The sequence below is a fragment of the Dromiciops gliroides genome, chromosome 6, assembly GCF_019393635.1.
Source record: "Dromiciops gliroides isolate mDroGli1 chromosome 6, mDroGli1.pri, whole genome shotgun sequence".
Classification (NCBI taxonomy): domain Eukaryota; kingdom Metazoa; phylum Chordata; class Mammalia; order Microbiotheria; family Microbiotheriidae; genus Dromiciops; species Dromiciops gliroides.
In genome coordinates this window covers 68,053,085-68,073,658 of record NC_057866.1, presented here as the reverse complement: position 1 = coordinate 68,073,658, position 20,574 = coordinate 68,053,085, and the positions used below count along the sequence as shown (strand labels likewise).

Genomic DNA, 20,574 nt, shown 5'->3' with positions numbered 1-20,574 from the left:
GATAGCTTTGGTTTCTTCATCAGAAAACTGCCTGTTCATATCCTTTGACCATTTCTCAATTGGGAACCCTCCATTCTTTTTTTTTTTTTTTTTTTTTTAGTGAGGCAATTGGGGTTAAGTGACTTGCCCAGGGTCACACAGCTAGTAAGTGTTAAAGTGTCTGAGGCCAGATTTGAACCCAGGTACTCCTGACTCCAGGGCCAGTGCTCTATCCACTGTGCCATCTAGCTGCCCCGGGAACCCTCCATTCTTGATGTACTTGGATACATAGCCTTGCAGGCTACACATGTCCCTGACCCTTCTCTGATCCAGCTGGAAGGCTACCTTAGCTTGTGCCTGCTTTGCTGATTGATCATCCCTTTTCCTGTTGCCCTCAGGTTTCTGGTTGCATTCCTTTTTCAGTTCTGATGTGGAAGCAGTTATTTCCTGTAGTTTTTCATTGGATTATTATTTGCTCTGGTGAGAACTTCTACTTTTTGCTGGAGTTGGAGTGACCCACCTTTGTTGTTGTAAATTTCAGTTCAATTGAATTTCTTCTCCTTTGCTCCTTTGAGAAGTTTACCTGGGTGAATGGTGTGAGTGGTTAGGAACTAAGGTAGGTAGCTATGCCTTCTGGGGAAGTCCTTTGCCTTGCTGACCTTCTTATTTGCCGTTGAGCTATTCAAGCCCTCCCTTTGTTTAGTTTTCCTTTTTTACCTTTTAATTTATGTCTTCTAACCCCTGCCGGTATTTGCTGCTTTTTGCTGGGGTCTCACAAATACAAGAAGAAAACATTTTGGAAAATATTCACAGATAATTGTAAAATATATCTAAAGTAAACTGGGAGGTACTGGAGCTTGGAGGATCAGGAAAACTTTAATAAGTAGCATCTATATTTAACTCTGAAGGGAGCTACCTTTTTTTTTTGTTTTGTTTTGTTTTTGCGGGGCAGTGAGGGTTAAGTGACTTGCCCAGGGCCACACAGCTAGTAAGTGTCAAGTGTCAAGTGTCTGAGGCCAGATTTGAACTCAGGTCCTCTTGAATTCAGGGCCGGTGCTTTATCCACTGCGCCACCTAGCCGCCCTCGCTACTGTTTTCTAAGAGGCAAAAATTTGAGTTGTCAGTTAGACTTTTTAATTCATAGGATTTAGAGTTGTAAAATTGCCTTAGAAATTTTTTTTTTAATATTAGACATGCTGTTTGTCACTGTAATTTGGACATTGGTTGAGTATTGAGACTTTTCATGGCCACTAATATCCAAATTATTTAGACACCAATTCCCTTAACTTTAAGTCAATTGAGAACGGTGCTATTTTATATTTTTTATACTTTGAAAAAGCCTTACACAATTACCCATTTTATGTCTTTGGTCTTGAGCCTTAAAGAAGTGTGTTAGATAATATGCTATTTTATAGTAGATTTTCTTTGAAAAGGTGTTTTTCACCCTTTTTTATTTTATTTTATTTTGGCGGGGCGATGAGGGTAAAGTGACTTGCCCAGGGTCACACAGCTAGTAAGCGTCAATTGTCTGAGATCACATTTGAACTCAGGTCCTCCTGAATCCAGGGCTGTTGCTTTATCCGCTGCGCCACCTAGCTGCCCCCCTGAAAAGGTGATTTAAAAAATTTGTTTTTATCTACTGTGGAAATTGGTTTATGACCAGGGGTTCTTAACCAAACCGCCATCCTTGGATAGTGAGAACTACAAAATTTACTGCGAACTGATTCCCCACCCAGTCCCCTTTTCCCAGACAAATGAATTGCCTGGGGCTGACCAATCTTTGTCATTTCCAGACTCTTGATTGCTTATGGATCTCCCCCAAACACCCCTCCCAAAGATTCCCAAGCTTACTTCCTGGACTTTAGGTTATTATGTAAAAAGATTCATTTACATTAAATAGTTTCTGTCTGTGAGAAACTTACTTTTCCCTAGGACAGTTTCTTAGCTCCCTCTCTTCTGTTACCTCATAAAAACCCTGTCCTCAGTTCCCATCTTTGGGTATTCCTAGCTTCCGAGCTTTGCGATACCACGAGCTATATAGTTCCTCTGCCCCAATTAAAGACCTTATTTCTCCTGTATTGATTGTTTCCTTAATTTCTAGGTTAACAATAGATTTCAAAAGGATTGTAAACTTAAAATTACATCTTTATATTCACTGACCTATTAGAATTGGGCACCTGGATGGCACAGTAAATGGAGGGTTGGACTTGGAATCAGGCCGACTCATCTTCCTGAGTTCAAATCCAGCCTCAGACAAGTACTCTAGCTATGTGACCCTGAACCAGTCACTGAATCTTGTTTGCCTCAGTTTCCTATCTGTAAAAAGAGATGGAGAAGAAAAAGACCACTCCAGTATCTTTGCTAAAGAAAACCCCTGAGAACTGACTGATCCCCTACCTACTCTCCATTCCCAGGCCAGTGAATTGCCTGGGGCTAACCAATCTTTGTCAATTCCAGACTCTGGATTGATTTATGGATCTCCCCCAAACAAACTATCCCCTCCCAAAGATTCCCAAGTTTACTTCCTGGACTTTCGGTTATTATGTAAAAAGATTCATTTACATTAAGTAGTTTCTGTCTGTGAGAAACTTACTTTTCCCAAGGGCAGTCTTATAGCTCCCTCTGTTCTGTTACCCCATATAAACCCTGTCCTCAGTCCCCACTGAGTTGTAGCCCCTTATTTCTCCTGTATTGATTGTTTCATTAATTTTCAGGTTAACACCACAAATGCAGTCATGAAGACTCGGACACAACTGAAAAATTACTGAACAACAACAAACAGATTTAGCATTTCTTTCAATTATAAATTTTTAAAAAACAACATTATTTTAAGAAAAACTCTAATATCACTGAAAGAGGTCCATAACAGAAAGAAAGGGATTTAAATTCCCTTCATTTTAAATATGTTCAGATCTGTAGCTGATGGTAAATCTATATATTTGAATATGAATATACCTGCTACTGCCTAGTGGCTCAGTTTTGCAGTTTACATTTAATAAAATTAGGAATGTAATGAATGGGTAGCTGTCAATAACGGGAAATTTGGAATTTCCCAACCATTTTCTCTTTGAGTTTTTCAGACGTTTTAAAAAAAAACACACTATACTTATTACATTCCCTACGTCTCTTTGTCCATAGCTACTTGTGACAGTGTTACCTGGGCTGAGATATACATGAATGAGACTAGTTTTAACTCACGAAAGTACATTTGAGACATTCTTGTGCTGCTTTTAAAAAAAAGTACTCTATGAACTCCTCCCCATCCTGCAAGGTTCAACTCAAGTGCTCCAGTCTCCTTTTTAAGTATTTCTCCACCTACCTCCCTAGCCCTTACCAAAAACTGGAAATGAACATTTCTTCCTTGAAATCTTGCAGAACATTTTATGCTTAAGGTTACATTTTATTTAGCATTATAGTTTTGTATATTTTGTATTAATGCATACTTTGAGTGTGTGTGCTTTTTCTGCTACTTGGGGGGACGGGGAAGGATAGGAGGAGGATTAATTATCTTTATATCCTCCCCACTACCCTGCCTGTACTTTGTAATAAGTATTTAACAAATGACTGCTAAATGAATAATGAATATTTTAGATCTCCTCTAAATACATAATTCTAAAAGGTTTGCTTGACACTAGAATTGTTTTTATAGGAACATGTCTCCATTTAAAAAAAAATAAAGTCGATACTTATAATTTGGGTATATAGAGTGGTTTCAGAGACAGTCTGTAAAGCAGTGGGTTTTGTGGTGTTGTTTTTAAGCTAAAATTTATATTGTAAAAGTTGATTTTTAAAAACAATTCAGAATACCAGTTAGTTTATAGTGCCTGATGGTGGCAGCCTTGTGTAATATTTCAATTTGTTTTTAATATTTTGTTTGGGATTTTCTTTTAGTGGTTTAATAGCAATCACAGAACACTGTTACGTAATCTCTATGAAGTAAATTTTTTATCCTGTGATTTTTGTCATTCCTTATCATTTATAAATAGAAATACTTTATCAAGTACCTAGTCTCTTTTTCTGGTCCTTAAAAATCCATATTTAAACTTCAGTTTCAGAAAAATTAACTTGGTTAATCAGAGCTCTTCCTAAAGTAGAATTATTTCCTTTATGATAAAAATTGCATATATATATATATATATATGTATTTGAGTAGCTATTAGCGTAGGTTTTTTTTCTCAAAAAGCAACCTGTTTTTATTTTTTTTCATAAAAGTATTTTACTATTTTCTGGTTACATGTAGAGATAGTTTTCAACATTTGTTTTTATAAGATTTCTAGTTTCAAATTTTTCTCCTCCCCCCCCAAGACAGCAAGCAATCTGATATAGGTTATATATATACAATCATATTAAACATTTCTGTATTAGCTCAGTTTTGTCTCCCTACTTTGTAGACCAAATTCCAAGTTGCTTTTTAAAAAACCCCATAAAAATAGATATGTAGATTAAAAAATAGTAATTATGAGTGAAATACTTTATTAACCCCTGCCCCCCAATGAAGCATGGTTTTTAATGAGGGGGGAAAACCATTCTTCTAGTCCACATCATGAAAAAATCAAAAGAAAGCACATTTGAGGAAACCGTAATATAGATTTTTCCATCTCTTATTTATCATTACCAAATGAACTTTTTTTCAGTTTCTTAGAAAGTGTACAAATTTAAATAATTCATGATTTTTGCATTCGGAGGAAATGTGTATCTTTTCCTCTTATAAAAAGCCCTTCAAGTCCCTGAGAGAATGCTTGCCCACAGGAGCGCCATACAGCTTTGGGCCAAATAATCATTCAGACTCCTATCACTTTGACCTGAGTGAGTTCTGTCTACTTTCATTGATGGGAAACAAGTAACAATTGAGATGAAAGCCACTTTCCAGGGTTCTAAAGCCAGACCTTAAAAGTTACCACCACTCAGATCACTCCATTACACACAATAGTATTTGTTTAAAATGATGGTGTTTCCTATATTAGCAGCAGTTTATTTGTTTTTCTTGGTCACACAGTTCTCTAGAGTTTTAACATACTAACACTTAAAGTCATTTTTTTTGTTTTTGTTTTTTTAAAGTTATTGCAATTTTGTATGAGACTGACATTGAAATGGAAGCATTATAGTTCTTCGGAGCCATTATGATCTCCAAAGGAAAGGAGAATGATACACTGGCTGAGGTGTTTTGAGGTGCATCGAAGTGTGCCGAGCCCTGGCTCACCTTAACATGTTCTTGAAGTACCATGGCGTGGATTAAAAGGTATGGCTTGGAAACATCGCAGTGACCCATTGTTCTTAGGTCATTGACAGAGTAAGCCCCAGGCTTTGTTAGCAATAATTACTGAGTATTCTAAGGGGTTTTATTATGTGGAATTGTAGCTACAGTTTTGAGTCTAGCATTAGCATTTTGTTTAAAATGTATAACTTGCATGCCATGCTATAGAAATTCAAGGACTGAATTAAAAATAGCTATAGAAATTATTCAACTATTATTTTATCTAATTTTTAAAACAGTTAATGGGCAATAATTTTTTTTTCACCAAACAATTCTGAGCACTACTCATTTTAGGTTGTAACTAACTTTTTGGTTTGGAGTGTTGATTAGTTTCTTTGTTTCAATGCTGTTATTTGGGTCATATATAAATTTGACTGCTCCTGGAGGCCAGAACCATAGTGTATACTTGTTCTGTATATAGTTTTTACTCAGGAAAATGGGCGATTCATTATTTTTAGTATGTTTATTGTTTATTCACAAATGTATGTCTTAATAATAATTCATATGTTTGTAGTACTTAGTCTTACTGTTTGTGGTTAACAATAATGGTAATTCTAGATACTTGGTACCCATAACCACTGAAAATGTTCAGGCTTTTATGTCCCTGTAGTTTTACTTGAATGATGTAATCAAAACCATTTTGACTCTTTGAAACCATGGAAAACCCCTGATTTGGTAGTGTATGTCAAAAGCTTTCTTAGAGGTAGTAGATATGAAACAACTCTGGAAAAATGCTGTATTTATAAAAGTTATGCTGGGTGCAAAATTTCTTATCTTTTAGTAATAAAGAATAAGATATGGTAGAGGCAGGAAAGTAGTTCAATTTGATTTACTAAATTATCCCAGAATCTCGTTATACCACAGATTTATTGGTGAAGCTACCTTAGTACAAAATTGTTTTGTTATTGCAGTAATTAAACATGTATTTGGAGCTGTTACTATACCCAAGACATTCTCTTTGTAGTGATAGTATTATAGGTTCTAGAATGTTTCCTTCTTTGAAAATCAGCCCACTTGATAATCGTTGGTCATTAACATATGTGCTTGTTATATCCTTTCCTTTTTGATGATCATGCCCCCACCCTATTAATTTTTTGTTTGTTTGTTTGTTTGTTTGTTTTTTTAATTTTGGTGAGGCAGTTGGGGTTAAGTGACTTGCCCAGGGTCACACAACTAGTAAGTGTTAAGTGTCTGAGGCCGCATTTGAACTCAGGTTTTCCTGACTCCAGGGCCCGTGCTCTATCCACTGCGCCACCTAGCTTCCCCCCCCCCCCAATTCATTTTTTAAGAAAAAAAATGATTAAGAGTCCTTTTTTTTTTCTTTTTCTGAAAAGATATCTCCTAAACATGTACTACTTTTCTTCCTGCTTAATATGCAAAGGTTTTCAAGGGCTATGTAGTATTCTGATACTTTAGGAAACCAGCATGGCATCATCTTCTTCAAATAATTATGGTCTATAAAATTATAGCCATCTTTTTTCCTTCTGACTTTTAAATTTCATACTTTGACTTTTAATTTCTATTGAATTATTTCTAACATTGGTATGTATTTGTTTCCTCTTGTATCCCTATGCAAGTAGTGAAAATAAATTTTGATTCTGTTCTGGTGAATGCTTTAGATATTCTTTATTGCAAAGAACGAATACATTCTCCTTGGATAGATTTTAAAATTTACTTGGACAAAAAAACTAAGTCAAATAATTTCTTTGTTAAAAGGATTAGATTTTTCAGGTAATTTTAGAATCTTTTCCACTAGGGCCATGGACATATTCTGAACTCAAAAAAGACTGAAGTTTACCTTTCTAACACTCGCTTTGGGGGGGAGGGGCAGGCTAGGAAGGCTCTAATCTACTTAGGAGTTAAGTGACTGTTTTATAGGCTGGTAATATTTAACGATACCTTGTAAAATTATGTCAGTATTCTTATTATATGAATAATTATGAAGTAATTGATACTATCAAAAAAATCAGAATTGGTTTTTGCAGGACTTCTTTTGTAACCTCAAAGAAGTTACTGTTTTGTGAGGGTTGGGTAAAGTTGAATGGGTATTTTTTCATGTTTCCCATTAATTTATCATACTTAAAATGTGTCTTGGATTTTCATAGATCTTTGACAAGCATTTCTATTTCTTGTTTTAACACAGAAGCTATGAGGCCCTGCATGCCCATATAGGATCATTGTAACAAACATTTAGAACTAGAAGGGTCATTAGAGATAAAATTTTTTTTTTTTGGTGAAGCAATTGGGGTTAAGTGACTTGCCTAGGGTCACACAGCTAGTAATTATTAAGTGTCTGAGTCCAGATTTGAACTCAGGTCCTCCTGAATCCAGGGCCTGTGCTTTATCCACTGTACCACCTAGCTGCCCCAATTAATATACTTCTAATCTCGAGCCTTGTGATTCTTTCTCAGTCTCTTTCTACAAAAATCCAAATGAAATATTAATGATAAATTAAACTCCTTCAATTATATTTCTGTTCCACTTAGTATTCTCTTTGGTGGTAGAAGGAAGCAGCATTGCTTGTGAGAAATTCCTCATATTATTTCATATTTGATTCTTTTGAAAGTTAATGCCTTCCAAATAATTTTTTTTTTTACCATAAAGAGCTGAGCATTGACCAAGAATTGCTACTCTTTTTATGTTGCTATACCATACTATTGCTTTTGGTATATTCCTCCATGCCATACCTCAGGTCTTCTTTATCACCCAGTTAGACATAGTTTTAGGAGAATATTTCGAAACATCACTATATGAGCTAAGGCATCAGTAGCACTTTCTGAGTGTTAGTGACTAAGCTATGCCAGAGACTGGGTGTGTCAGGTAATACGACCACCTTCTAGCCCTCTTTACAGATTTGTCAGTATTGCCATAATGATGGTTATGAAAATCTTTAGATTTGATGTTCTCAAGTTAATAATTACATCCTCATTTTATAATAGGAAGCAGTATTTTGGTCATATGAAACCATTATGTTGTCTGTTCGGAAGATGAGAGTTCAAATCCCACATCATACTCATTGAACTTATTTTCAGGGCTTTAGTTTCCTTATCTGTCAATTGTAGATAATAATACTTGCACTTCCTTTCCTCACAGGGTTATTGTGAAGAAAGGGCTTACACGGGCATACCATGTAAATATATGTGAGTGGTTACTATTTTTAATAGCAAAAACATAAAAGGAAAATTCACCTAATTTATCTTTTTTTTTTTTAAGTGAGGCAATTGGGGTTAAATGACTTGCCCAGGGTCACACAGCTAATAAGTGTTAAGTGTCTGAGGCCGGATTTGAACTCAGGTACTCTTGACTCCAGGGCTGGTCCTCTATCCACTGTGCCACCTAGCTGCCCCCTATCACCTACTTTATCTTAATCTTTTCATTGACTCATTCCATATAAGAAATATTTTGATGCATTCATGAGTAACAGATTAATGAATTTTGATTAATTGATCAGTTAAAGATTAATAGATTGAATGAATTATGATTAATTCAGTAGGCAAGTATAAAGTTGGGCAATTTGTGGTAGTGAAAAGAATTAAGTTAGTGTCACATATAAACATTAATGGTAATAGTGTTCTATTTTAAGTATTTTTTTTCTTGGAATATTATCAAAAGGGTCCACAGCACTTAAAAAAGTGAAATATTTTATGATGATGAAATTTTTTTATGCTGAATAGTTTGTAGAACATTGATCACAGCCCTAAGGTTTCAGAAATGGAGTAAAATTAACATACGATTGCTTATGTTTTAGATTTCAACATCTAAGCTTCTACTTCTTCCCTTGTCTCATTAAAACAGTAGGAGTATGTTAAAATACATGAAGAATTGGTTAATCGTGCCTGAAATAATGGAATTTGTAGGTTTGGTCTGCACTAACATAATAGTCAGTCAGCCACTATTCATTTATTAAGTGCTTATTATATACAAGGCATTGTGGTAAGGGAAAAAACCTTAATGCTTAAATTCTAATGGAGATAGATACAGAGTAGATGGAAAGTAGTCTTCAAGGGGAAAGCACGAGCAGTTGGGACAATATCCAGAAGAGTCTTCTACAGAAGATGAGGTTTGAGCTGAACTTTGAAGGAAGCCAGGAAAAACTAAGAGGTAGAGAGAGCATTCCTGCTGTGGGGCACAGCCACCGCAAAGGCACGGAGATGGAAAACGAAGCGCAGTTTGAGGAGTAGTGAGTCGCCATGGACGGGTGGGTCATAAGATGCCTTAACTCCATCTTCCTTTCATCCTGAAAAGCATCCTTGAAGTTCTCTCCGAAAACAGGCGCTTTTAAGAAATGGAGTCAAATAAACATGGTGGTTTCAGCCTCAAGTAGAGGGGCCGTGGGCATCACTACTCTAGAAGTGGGGCAGATAAAGCAGGACCAGCTGTGAGTTAACTGTCATGCTGATGGCTGCTTATGACAACCCTTTGATGGGAACAAGTAACGTGCTGTTGTTGGCAGAGGCTTTGAGAGAGGGAACGGACGCGTCATTTTTAGATTTGGAGAGGAGGAAGTTGGTAAAGCTTTCATTTTTTTAGCACTGACTTTTTTTCCCTCTCTTTGTCTTTCCCCTAGATACTATGCTACCATTCAAACTCCTGAATCTTTCTTGACAGCCTTTGACCATCTTATAATAATTCTTTTTTCCCTTTTGGTATGTTATGCCTCTCTTCTCCTTCAGCTTGTTATCTGATAGATATTGAAATCTCTTGCTGTCATTTTAAAGTATTTGTTTTCTTTGAAGCTGTCTCTGTCACCATTAAATGTTGTTCTTCTGCACACGCAATTATGTTGAATTGTTTTTCAGTAAGTTCTCTTCTGGGTAGGTTCATGGTCATTTACAGTTCTGATCCTATAGCTCGAGAACAGAAAGTGATTGGAGGAGTGATGTTACTCTACAGGATGATAGATTTTTTTCAATTAAATATCCCGCTTTTTGTGTGTGCATGTGTGTACACACACATAACACACACAAATTAATATTTGCCACCACTGATGATATTAAAGAGAAAATGCTTCAGTCTCTAAAAGCAATTTCAAAAGAGGAATTGAACGTGTACAATTTAACAGTTTGGTAACTTCTGTCATCTCAGAGCCCCTATTAGCCAAGAAAAGGAGTGTTAGATATCATTGTGTTCTTTAATCCTATAATGGTAATACTTTGTTTCTTGGGTCAGTTCTTGACTCTTACTATTTATACTTGAGCTCTGGTTGTTGGGCCTCTTACGTAAACCTAGGGATAGGCTGCCAGTCTCCTGATACTTAAACCATCCTATAAATCAGTCCTTCTAAATTGATCTTTTGAGTCCCAATCATTTCATTTGATTTGCTTGATTCTTTTCACCTATTATTACCACATGTCACTTGTCCCATGTCTCGTGTGGTGCTAAATGCTGATGTTGCTCCACATCGAAAATGTTTGAAGGTGTTGACCGTACCCATTTATTTCTATGTAGAAGTTCTGGTGTGTATGATTTTTAAAAAACACCAGAAAAAACAACTTGTTGCCTTTGTTTTTAGTTAAAACCTCCATATAGGTGCTAAATTGAAGGTAAAGGTCATGGACCTGTGGCCTTCAAGTAGTTCTTGGTACTATTTTTCATTTCACCCAAAAATTCTATCCCATATGAAAAAGTTCTTTATTATGAAATCAGTTTAAAGCAGTATTTGGCTAATAGGAATTATTAGGGAAGTGCTTTCTTGTTTGAGTAGCTATGAGAGACCCTGGACAGGGTAGTATATAACTGGTAGAATAGAAAAAATTTTTGCTTATTTGTTGAGTCTGTCACTACTGGTATCTTCTGTGTGATGTACCTGTTTTGAAGGATTGGTAAGTCCATGAGTTTCGAGAAATCAGATGAGAAGATTTAAGTGAAACAAATGGTAATTCTCATGGTTCACTTTGCTGTCACCCCCACAGGCCAATATTGACCTAGTTTCAGATTTACAGTATTGGAGGACCTGTGAGATTATTTGAGATATTGTGACCTCTGAGATACCCAGAAAAGCTCCAGGTCACTGCTGGAGGACTAGTTTAGGTTTTGGGGTCTTTTATTTGAAGGACTCTTTCTTATCTGAACCTGAAGGATCATATTTAGATTAACTCTCTGCTAATGCCGTCTCCTCAGGATTCTCAAATTGGGCAGAACCTGGTGATTAGATGTTTTTTCTGAACTTAAAAACAACAAAAAGCATTTCCAAATATGAAGAACACAAAAAGAAGATGGTGTATGATAAACTCTACACATTACTTTCAGAAATGTCCTGCTCCTATTTGCTTCCTTTTGAACTTCCTTTTTTTCTCTTCTGCGCATTTGAAAAAACCAACCACTCATTTCACAGATGAGGAACATGAGGCCCAGTGTAGGAAAGTGACTTGTCCAGGGTCACCCAGATTAACTTTGTCAGGCAGGTTTCAAATCTAGGCCTTCCTGCCTCTATATACTCTTTATGTATGGATAAAAGAGAGACAAAAATAGACCCTCTAAACTAGAAATGATTTTGGTCTTTTCCTTAACTCTTGGTTTTACTCGACATAGTAATCATTGTAATTAATGTCTCCTGGCAAGTCAGTGTAGAAGAGAAGATTGATCACATGAATTCACTGATGACAGTAAATTAATAATAAAATAATTGTGCAAAAAAAAAGTAATAAAAACTAAATTCACCACCTGGTATAGTTGTAGTTAGAAAACTACTTTATTGTATCATTTTTAGAATTAAAATTTTGTTCCATTTAACAACATTTGTGTTGTAAACTAAATCAAATAAAGTGCATATGATAGATAAAGTAGTACCATAGTTGTTTTCAAGATTTTCTCAAGAAAAGGAATTATGTGCCAGATATCGAGTAACTAAAGCTTGAATGCACAATATAAAAAGAGAAACACCGCACAAGGTAAAAGCCTAGTGCAATAACTTCATTTAGCACAGCATTCCCCCCCTCCTCCCTTGGATTGCTGTCTACTCCCCTCCCTCTTGTTCCTCCATATTAGTGACTCAACCTCAACTGCTTTCCCCAGAGTGTTGTCCCCAACCACCCCATCCCACCCCTGCAGTGATTCTGCCCAGTAAAATATGAAGATGGCTAGAAGAGAAAAGAGCTTTTGTACCTCAAGGCAAGAGGGCTGGAAGCCAGATGGGGCCAATGCTGCCCTTTACTCCTCCCCCCCCCTTTCCCCCTTTCATTTTGGGCAGGAACCAAAGCCAGCCTTCCAATATGGGAAAGTCCAACATGGGAAAGTCGTGGAGGGATGAGGAGCCAAAAAATAGGGAAACCTGAGGCAAGTGACTGCAAATACAAAAGGATGAAGGACAAAAAGTCCAAGGGAGAAAGTTCAAGCAAATAAAATAACTGAGAGATTCATAAAGATGGGGGGGGGCAGGATACATTGAATGAGTATTACACAAAATGAGAATTTGCAGAACCCTCCCCACCCATGAAATGATCATGATCGCCTAAAAGTCTAGAATGGTTTGAAAGAAAACAATTAAAAGAAGATGTTAGTGACAACATTGAATTGGAAGTTAGAGTTCTCTACAGAATTTTAAACAGGAGTAAAGAACTGAAAAGACAATAGAGAATTTCTCCAAAGAAGTAGAAGTTCAAAAAGAGAAAATGACAGATACATAATAATACTGAAGTAGATGAAAATTTGACTGAAGTAAAAAGTTGAGAACACATGAATTCTATAAAAGCTAAAAAATTGACCTTAAAGGCAGTATAATTTAAGCATGATAGGTTTCTTAGAAGAATGTCATAGTTTTCTAAAAAATTTGAATATCAAACTGAAGGAAATAACATAAGAAAACTGTGTAGACAGTCTGAACTCTTCCAAACTTTTGAATTCAGTCAATGATTGTTTGATCGGATTCACATATCACCACCACACACAAAAAAAGAAAAATTCCTTTCTGAAACTCTTAAGGGATGTAGATGTTAAACTTTGCAATTTCAGTAACATAATTTTGTACACAGCTAAGAGCAAGGCCAAATATGAACGATTCAGATAAACTAAGAGTACTTTTGAGTTATGAGAAAATGGAGAAGGAATAGAATTGTATATTCCATAAAGCAAAGGAGCTCAAACTGCAACTCAAAATAATAGATCCTGTGAAGGTAAGCCTGAGATTAATGAAAAAGAAAGATAAACCTTGAACAGGAGAGGCATTTTTGAAATTTTTGCAGCAACAATAAAGAGGAGATGAGCAGGATATTCAACTTACAGACAACCCCTTTGAACAGAAACATAAGAAAAATAAATAAGTAATTATCAAGAAAAGTCTAGAATGTTTATAGGCTATCATTTTAAAAGAGACAAAAATGAAGGATAAAAAGAGAACAAAGGATCAGAAAGGATCTAATGGACTAAAGATTTTAGGGGAATTTAAAGAATTTGGAGAAGGGAAGGTGGAAAAGGTGAATAGCCCATGGATTAAGATGGGGGGTGGGGAGGGGGAGTTCAAAATAGTATAATGTGAAAATAGAAAGGAGAGAAAAGGATGTTGAGATTACTCTGACCAAACTCATAGGTGAACTGTAAAAAGGTATTAGTTTCCTTGCTGAACCTATAAAAATCATTAGCAATTCTATAGAGCAGTAACAAAACCCAAGAGGCAATAAAAGGGAAAGAGAAGTCTCACTCAGGATAACTGCAAAAGGCATACAATATCTGGGAGTCAGTCTTCTACTAAGGCACCCTCAAGACCTCTATAGATAAAATTACGAAGCATAGTGGCTAGTTCGTACCACTATAAAAAAAAATTATAGTACTTCTTGGATTTATTTATGATTTTGTTATACCAAACTACCAAAAGGACTGGATTCTGGAGTACCTGAGTTCAAATCCAGCCTCAGACACTTGACACTTGACACATACTAGCTGTGTGACCCCCGGGCAAGTCACTTAACCCCCATTGCCCCGCCAAAAAAAAAAAAGTAAGAATGATGTGGGAATAGCACTTTCAGATTTCAAGTGTTAACTTGAAACTTAATGAAACAATCAATATAGGGGCAGAGAAGTTACAGCTGGGAGTATCGCAAGGCAAGAATGCTAGCGATACTCAAAGATGGAAATTGAGGACAGGATTTATGTGGAGTAACAGAACAAAAGCAAGACTGCCTTAGAGTTAAGTATAAAAGTTACTTAACTCTAAATAGAAACTACATAATAACCTAAAGTCCTGGGAGTAAGGTAGGGAATCAAGAGTTTGGAATTGACAAAGACTGGTTAGCCCCAGGCAATTCAGTGGCCTGGGAATGGGAAGTAGGTGGGAATCAGTCACTTCTCAGTAAATTGTGGTTATCACAAGTTATGTTATAAAATACAAAAGGTGGGAAAAATAAAATAAAATGCAAAAGATGGTTTTGTACTGGTTTAAAATAATAGAAAATTAGATAAATGGAATAGACAAGAATGAATTAAGTTTAACAACCTAGTGTTGTATTAACTATAAGGGGCCAAAATTCTAGCTAGTCTGTCTAAAATACCTAATGAGTGGTTGCCAATAAATTATAAGTTTTAGCAAGAGTATTTAAGTGTTTAAGTATTTATTAAAGAGCATTAGGATCAGAGAGAAAGGCAAAAATCTAACTATTTCTAAGAGACCTCATCATCCGACCTGCCATGGCGAGGTCAGGAACCAAAAAAAGACCCAAAGTTTCCTTCTTCCTCCCACAAGCCTCCTGTGAAACTGGGAATGTCCTGTCCACAGGCACGCACACATAGCTCCAAGCTAATTGGCTGGTAGCTTTGATAGATAGTACCCACGAGCAAACGTCACTTCCTGACGCCAAGGAAAAGCCGCATGGCTTGCCTTCAGACGCCTTCTCTTGGCGGAGCTTTAGGTGGCGTCATTCCAACTGAAGAATACAACTTACTTGGGTGAAAGAATGCCCTATTAGTTTAGACCAACATTTTATACCATATACCAAAAAAATATGCCATATATCAAAATTCATAAGTGGCCTGATTATTAAAGGACAGAACATTAAAAAAATAAAGAATAAATATAAGATACCTTTTTCAGGGAAAGGAATTCTTAAGAAAAACAGATGATCACAAAACACAAATTAGGTTACATGAAATTGAAAAGCTTTTGAACACTAAAAACAGTGCAGCTAGCATAAGGGAAGCAGCTGGGGAAATATTTGTATCAAATATATATAATAAGGGTCTGATGGCATTATGTGTGTGCATAATATAAACGCATATGTACACCAAAAGCCACTTCTTGCTCATCAGAAGATATAAACAAAGGGTTCTCAAAGGAATAGCAAAAGATTGAAAAATTACTCCAAATCACTAATAGGAGAAATGTAAATGAAAAGAACTCTGGAGTGTGTTACCTTACAACAAGAAAAATTAACAAAAGATGATGAAAGATGGGTATAGTCCGGACTGCAGAAAGACTGACATACATACAATTGTTTCAACCGTTCCATAAACCAGTTTGGAACTAGGCTAAGAAAGTAATTTAAAATATCCATAACTTCTAAGGAGGTCAAAGTTAAAAGAAAGGAATGATATACCCCAGAATATTTGTAGCAGCAAGAACAGAAATTGAAACTGAGTGCTGAATAATTATATTGACCAAGAAGAGGTTGAGAATACACTCTGCTCTTTTGCCAGGGGGCTTTGTTGTACTATGCATGTGGAGCATTATTTATACTTTTGGACTTGATTGAGAAGTTGATTAATTTTGCTAAATTCTTTTTTCTCCTCTTTTTTTTTTTGGGGGGGGGGTAAGGTGGGAGGGACATACTCGGAAATGAAGGTAATGATAAAACATACACTAGATTATTATTTATTTTAAATACTAGGAGCTATGGGAGAATAGGATAAAAATAAAGCAAGGAGATACACTGGGATGGAGTAATTAGAAAGAGAGGTTTTCCCATAATAAGGGCAAGGAAAATAGGACCATAACACTTCCCATGATGGAGTAGAGATGTATATCTATTGTAAGAGACAGGCCTTTATAATAAATTTATTTCATCCAGAAGAATTTGCACATTGGGAAGCTACCTAATCTGGGAAAGGGTTGAACCTCTCAGGGCTGGCTGCATCCAGCCCAGCAAAGGGACATATGGATTTTCCAAGGTCATCCAGCACCTGGCATAGTGGAAAATATAGAACCAGAGATAAGATGACCCTGTTGTTAAGAGTCTGGAATGATAATGGTAAGAAAAGTTTCATAACTCAGTATCCAGAATAATTCTCATCACACAAAACTGCTTTAAAATTGCTTCCTTCATTGAATTTGATATATCTGAAAGTGAGGCACATTAATAAATACATCCATCATCCATAATTCCAAAGGCTTTGTGATGAAATATACTATCTACCCTTTTACAGAGAGGTGATAGATTTACAATGCAAAATCAATCAGTCTCTCTCTAACACACACACACACACACACACATTTGTATACACCAAACGAGGGAATTTGTTTTGCTTGATTATGTATATATGTTAGAACAAATTTCTCCCCTTTTTTCAGTGATGTGAATGTTGAGGAGAGAATAGATTTCTTCATTTAAAAAAAATGAATAAAGAGAATGTTGCATACAAGAAACCTCACAAAGTGGAGGAAGTATGTAAATATTTGTAACATCAAAACACATCCATAGAACTTTTTAAAAAATGAATTGTAAAACAGCACTTAAATGAAAAATGGATAAAGCACTGGCCTTGGATTCAGGAAGACCTGAGTTCAGATCTGGCCTCAGACACTTGACACTTACTAGCTGTGTGACCCTGGGCAAGTCACTTAACCCCAACTGCATCACCAAAAAAAAAAAAAAAAGTGAAAATGAGGCATAGCAGAAAATAAGAAGGATGGAGTATTGTCTACAAATAACAGAAATGGGATAGAAGAGGGAACCCTAGAAATAAATTGAACATAATCTCTAAAAGATGTATTGTGATAAGGTCAGTTATATTCTATTAGGCTTAAATAGATTTTTAACATTTTACAGTTTTAAGATACCATTTAAAAGTACATGGAAATATTTAAGATATAATTTGAGAATCCTATCATTTCAAGGTTTTGCAAAGGTTATCAAATTCAAGTTTTCTTACCCAATGGAAAAATCTTTTTATATAATGTTACAGTAAAAAGCCCCTTATTGTTTCAAAAGGGAATCCATTCCATTATTGGGCAGTCCTTATTAAATAATTTTTAAGAGGTTTGTTCTGGGTAGTCCCATAAATATTTTGTCATAATAGAACTTAATCCATACTTTGGGAATATATTTATTGATACCTTTGGAGAAAATTTAGTTAAGTGTAATTTATTGTTTTTAGACATTTCTTTTTTGTTTGTTTGTTTAATGTATATAATAATTTCCTATTCAGGGGATTTTTAGGAGGGTTTGAGACAGAGCCTGAAGGAAAAGACCAGGGACAGAGACAGTAGGCTTCCTATCTTCTATAGCCCATTCTGTATGTAAAGTAATTGCACATTACGTATTGGTCTGCGTATTGGACTGATTTATGGATGGCCCTTTGGCCTAGCACACCTAGCTTGTTACTGATGATCATCATTGTGAGAAATATCACTCCCAATAACTTCTGGAACTCATTGTTGGTGATGTGTCAAAGGCTCATATATTATCATTCTCCCGAGAATGGTTCATCCCTAGTGGAGTGAACCAGGATGCAGGCTTGCAGGCCTATTTTTATCTCTTCCTATCCCGAATGGCATCGATTTTTCTCTTGGGAAGTTGTTTCTCCTAAAACTTCCTGTGAGAAGTTCTTTTCTATTTGAATTAACCCCCATTTGTGGACATTAGCATTTAACTATCTGCTTCTATTCTCAAGCTGAATATCCACTTTTCCTGAAGGAAATCTCTCAATCTGAGTACACAGTAATCACCTGTGAGTGTATTCCCAGGCTAAAGGTCACCTGTGGATAGTAGAGGAGTCAACCCATTCCCCATTTTCTCACTATCATATACTGTGGTACTGGCTTATCCTCTTTTCCCCTTCTTGGAACTTAGAATGTTTCACGTACAAGATAGAGTATTAACTTCATTAAAAGATTAATGGAAACATTGCAATATAGTGTTCTGAAACGTGGAAGAAAAAAAATGTTCCATTTATGTCGATGGTGCATTTTACCTTTATACCTTTTGTCTGTTCTGTAAAACAATGCTAAGTTCTAGAATAATTGAATAGCAAGGGAAGGTTTGTTTTACAATTTTCCTTCTTAAATGTCTTTGTTTCTTCACTTTGTAAGGAAAGAAAGAGAATATAGAAAGAGAAAAGGTTCATATGTGAATTTTATGTCATAGCTCAAGATCATAGCAGAGGTAAGGTAGTGAGTAGAATACTGTTGCCACATCTTGGTATTTCTATCTTCTAAACATCTCTCATGTTGTCCCCATCTCTTCACTTGTACACCCATAACTAATTCAGAACCTTATCACATATATAAATATACATATATATACGTATGTATATGTGTGTGTGTTTCCATTATTAGAATGTAAGCTTCTTGAGGGCAGGGATTGCTTTTGCCTTTCTTTGTATCACCAGAACTTAGCACAGTGCTGGATATATAAGTGCTTAATAAATGCTTCTTGACTGACTGTTTTCTATAAAGGAGTGAGTTTTACATTGGAATTGTTATTATTATTATTGCATTTATTCATCTATCTATCTATCTATCTATCTATCTATCTATCTATCTATCTATCTATCTATCTATCTATCTAATCTATCTATTTGGTGAGGCAATTGGGGTTAAGTGACTTGCCCAGGGTCACATAGCTAGTAAGTGTTAAGTGTCTGAGGCTGGATTTGAACTCAGGTACTCTTGAATCCAGGGCCGGTGCTCTATTTACCGCGCCACTTAGCTGCCCCTATTATTATTATTATTATTATTATGGTACATTGGAATTGACCGGAGGAAAAACCCAGAAAGTGATCTACAAAATAAATAAGTGCACTTATCCAAGCTTTATGAAAACATCCCTTAATCCAAAAGAACTGTTCTCAAGTCCTGAAAAAAAAACAGCAGATGTGATGGCTGAGCTACTCTTATCTTCAGTGATATTTGAAAGGTCATTGAAAACGGGAACTGTGCCATAGGACTGAAGAAGGGCAAATGTTTCAATTTTCAATAAATGGATTAGAACAGAGTCTGTAAGCTACAAGTCAGTGAGCTTAACTTAATTTCCTAGGAAAAGTCTAAAATGGGTCATTAAAGAGGTGGTTGGTCAACAGCTAGAAAGGGAAATGATGATTTCAAAGAGCCAGCATCTCTTCATCCAGAACAGGTCCTTCCAGAGTGACACAATTTCCTATTTCGTTAGGATTGCTAAATGAGTAGAAGAAGGGATAGTTATAGGTATGTTTTATCTATGATTTTGGTTTTGTTTCGGGTTGTGTTTTTCTTTTTTTGTTTGTTTGGGGTTTTTTTGAGACTGGGTCTCCCTCTCTTGTCCAGTTGGATGTACAGTGACTGCTCACAGGCATGATCTCAGAATGAAGAACTAAGTTGATCTCCCATTTTTTTCTGACATGGGATAGTTTGTCCTCCTTGGGCAGCCCCACTCCCAGAGGCTTATTATATTGGTAATAAATTTAGTATGGACACCAAATCGGCTTTAGCCCTACTGCATCGCAGAACTCCCAAGCTCAAGCAATTCCCATCCATCAGCACCAGTTTCTCTGGTAATTAGGATAATGTATATGTCACCATGTTTGGCCTTTTATCTAGATTTTAGCAAAGCTTTTGAGTACTTCATACTATTGTGGGAGACATAAAATATGAATTACATGATTACGGTCAGATTAATTCTGAACTCACATGGTAAAACTTAAAAAAGTAATTGATAATGGTTCAGTGTCCATGTGGATGGAAGTCTAATAGAGTACTACAAAGGCTTGAGTTGTCTCTAAGTTGTTTACTGATTTTATCAATAACTTGGATAAAGGCAGAGAATATGTGCTCATCAGAGATGAGATTGATCAAACTGAGATTGATAGCTGATATAGTGCTTGACAAAATGGAGATTCAAAAGGATCTTCACAGATTGTGGTTTTGGACCGAATATAATAGGATAAAATTCAGTAGGGATAAATAAAAGTCTTGCAGTCGGGTACAGAAAAATCAATTCCACAAATATAATATGGAGAAAACATGGACAGCCAGCAGTATGGGGGTGGGGGGCCGGGGCGAAGTGTTAATGAACTGAAAACTGAATGTTAGTAGTATCATTTGATAGCCAAAAAATCTAATGCAGTCTTGAGTTGCATCAGGAAACATTTGGTTCCAGGAAGAGAGTTGTGATCGTCCCATTGTACTCTCTGCTCTTTAGACTTCCTCTAAAATAACGTGT

At 36.0% G+C, this 20,574-nt stretch overlaps 1 protein-coding gene across 5 annotated transcripts in view; it reads left to right on the top strand.

Annotated features, from left to right (window-relative positions):
- Positions 1-20,574, top strand: part of RBPJ (recombination signal binding protein for immunoglobulin kappa J region) — a 106,710-nt gene that overhangs the window by 27,799 nt on the left and 58,337 nt on the right. For 2 of the 5 annotated variants that reach the window (XM_043971084.1, XM_043971083.1), the window contains exon 2: positions 5,038-5,218. The exons of the other annotated variants lie outside the window; for them this stretch is intronic. In XM_043971084.1, coding sequence (XP_043827019.1) covers positions 5,202-5,218 — 17 coding nt within the window. In that variant the 5' untranslated portion in view covers positions 5,038-5,201. The remainder of the gene's footprint in view (positions 1-5,037; positions 5,219-20,574) is intronic. 5 annotated transcript variants of the gene reach the window in all.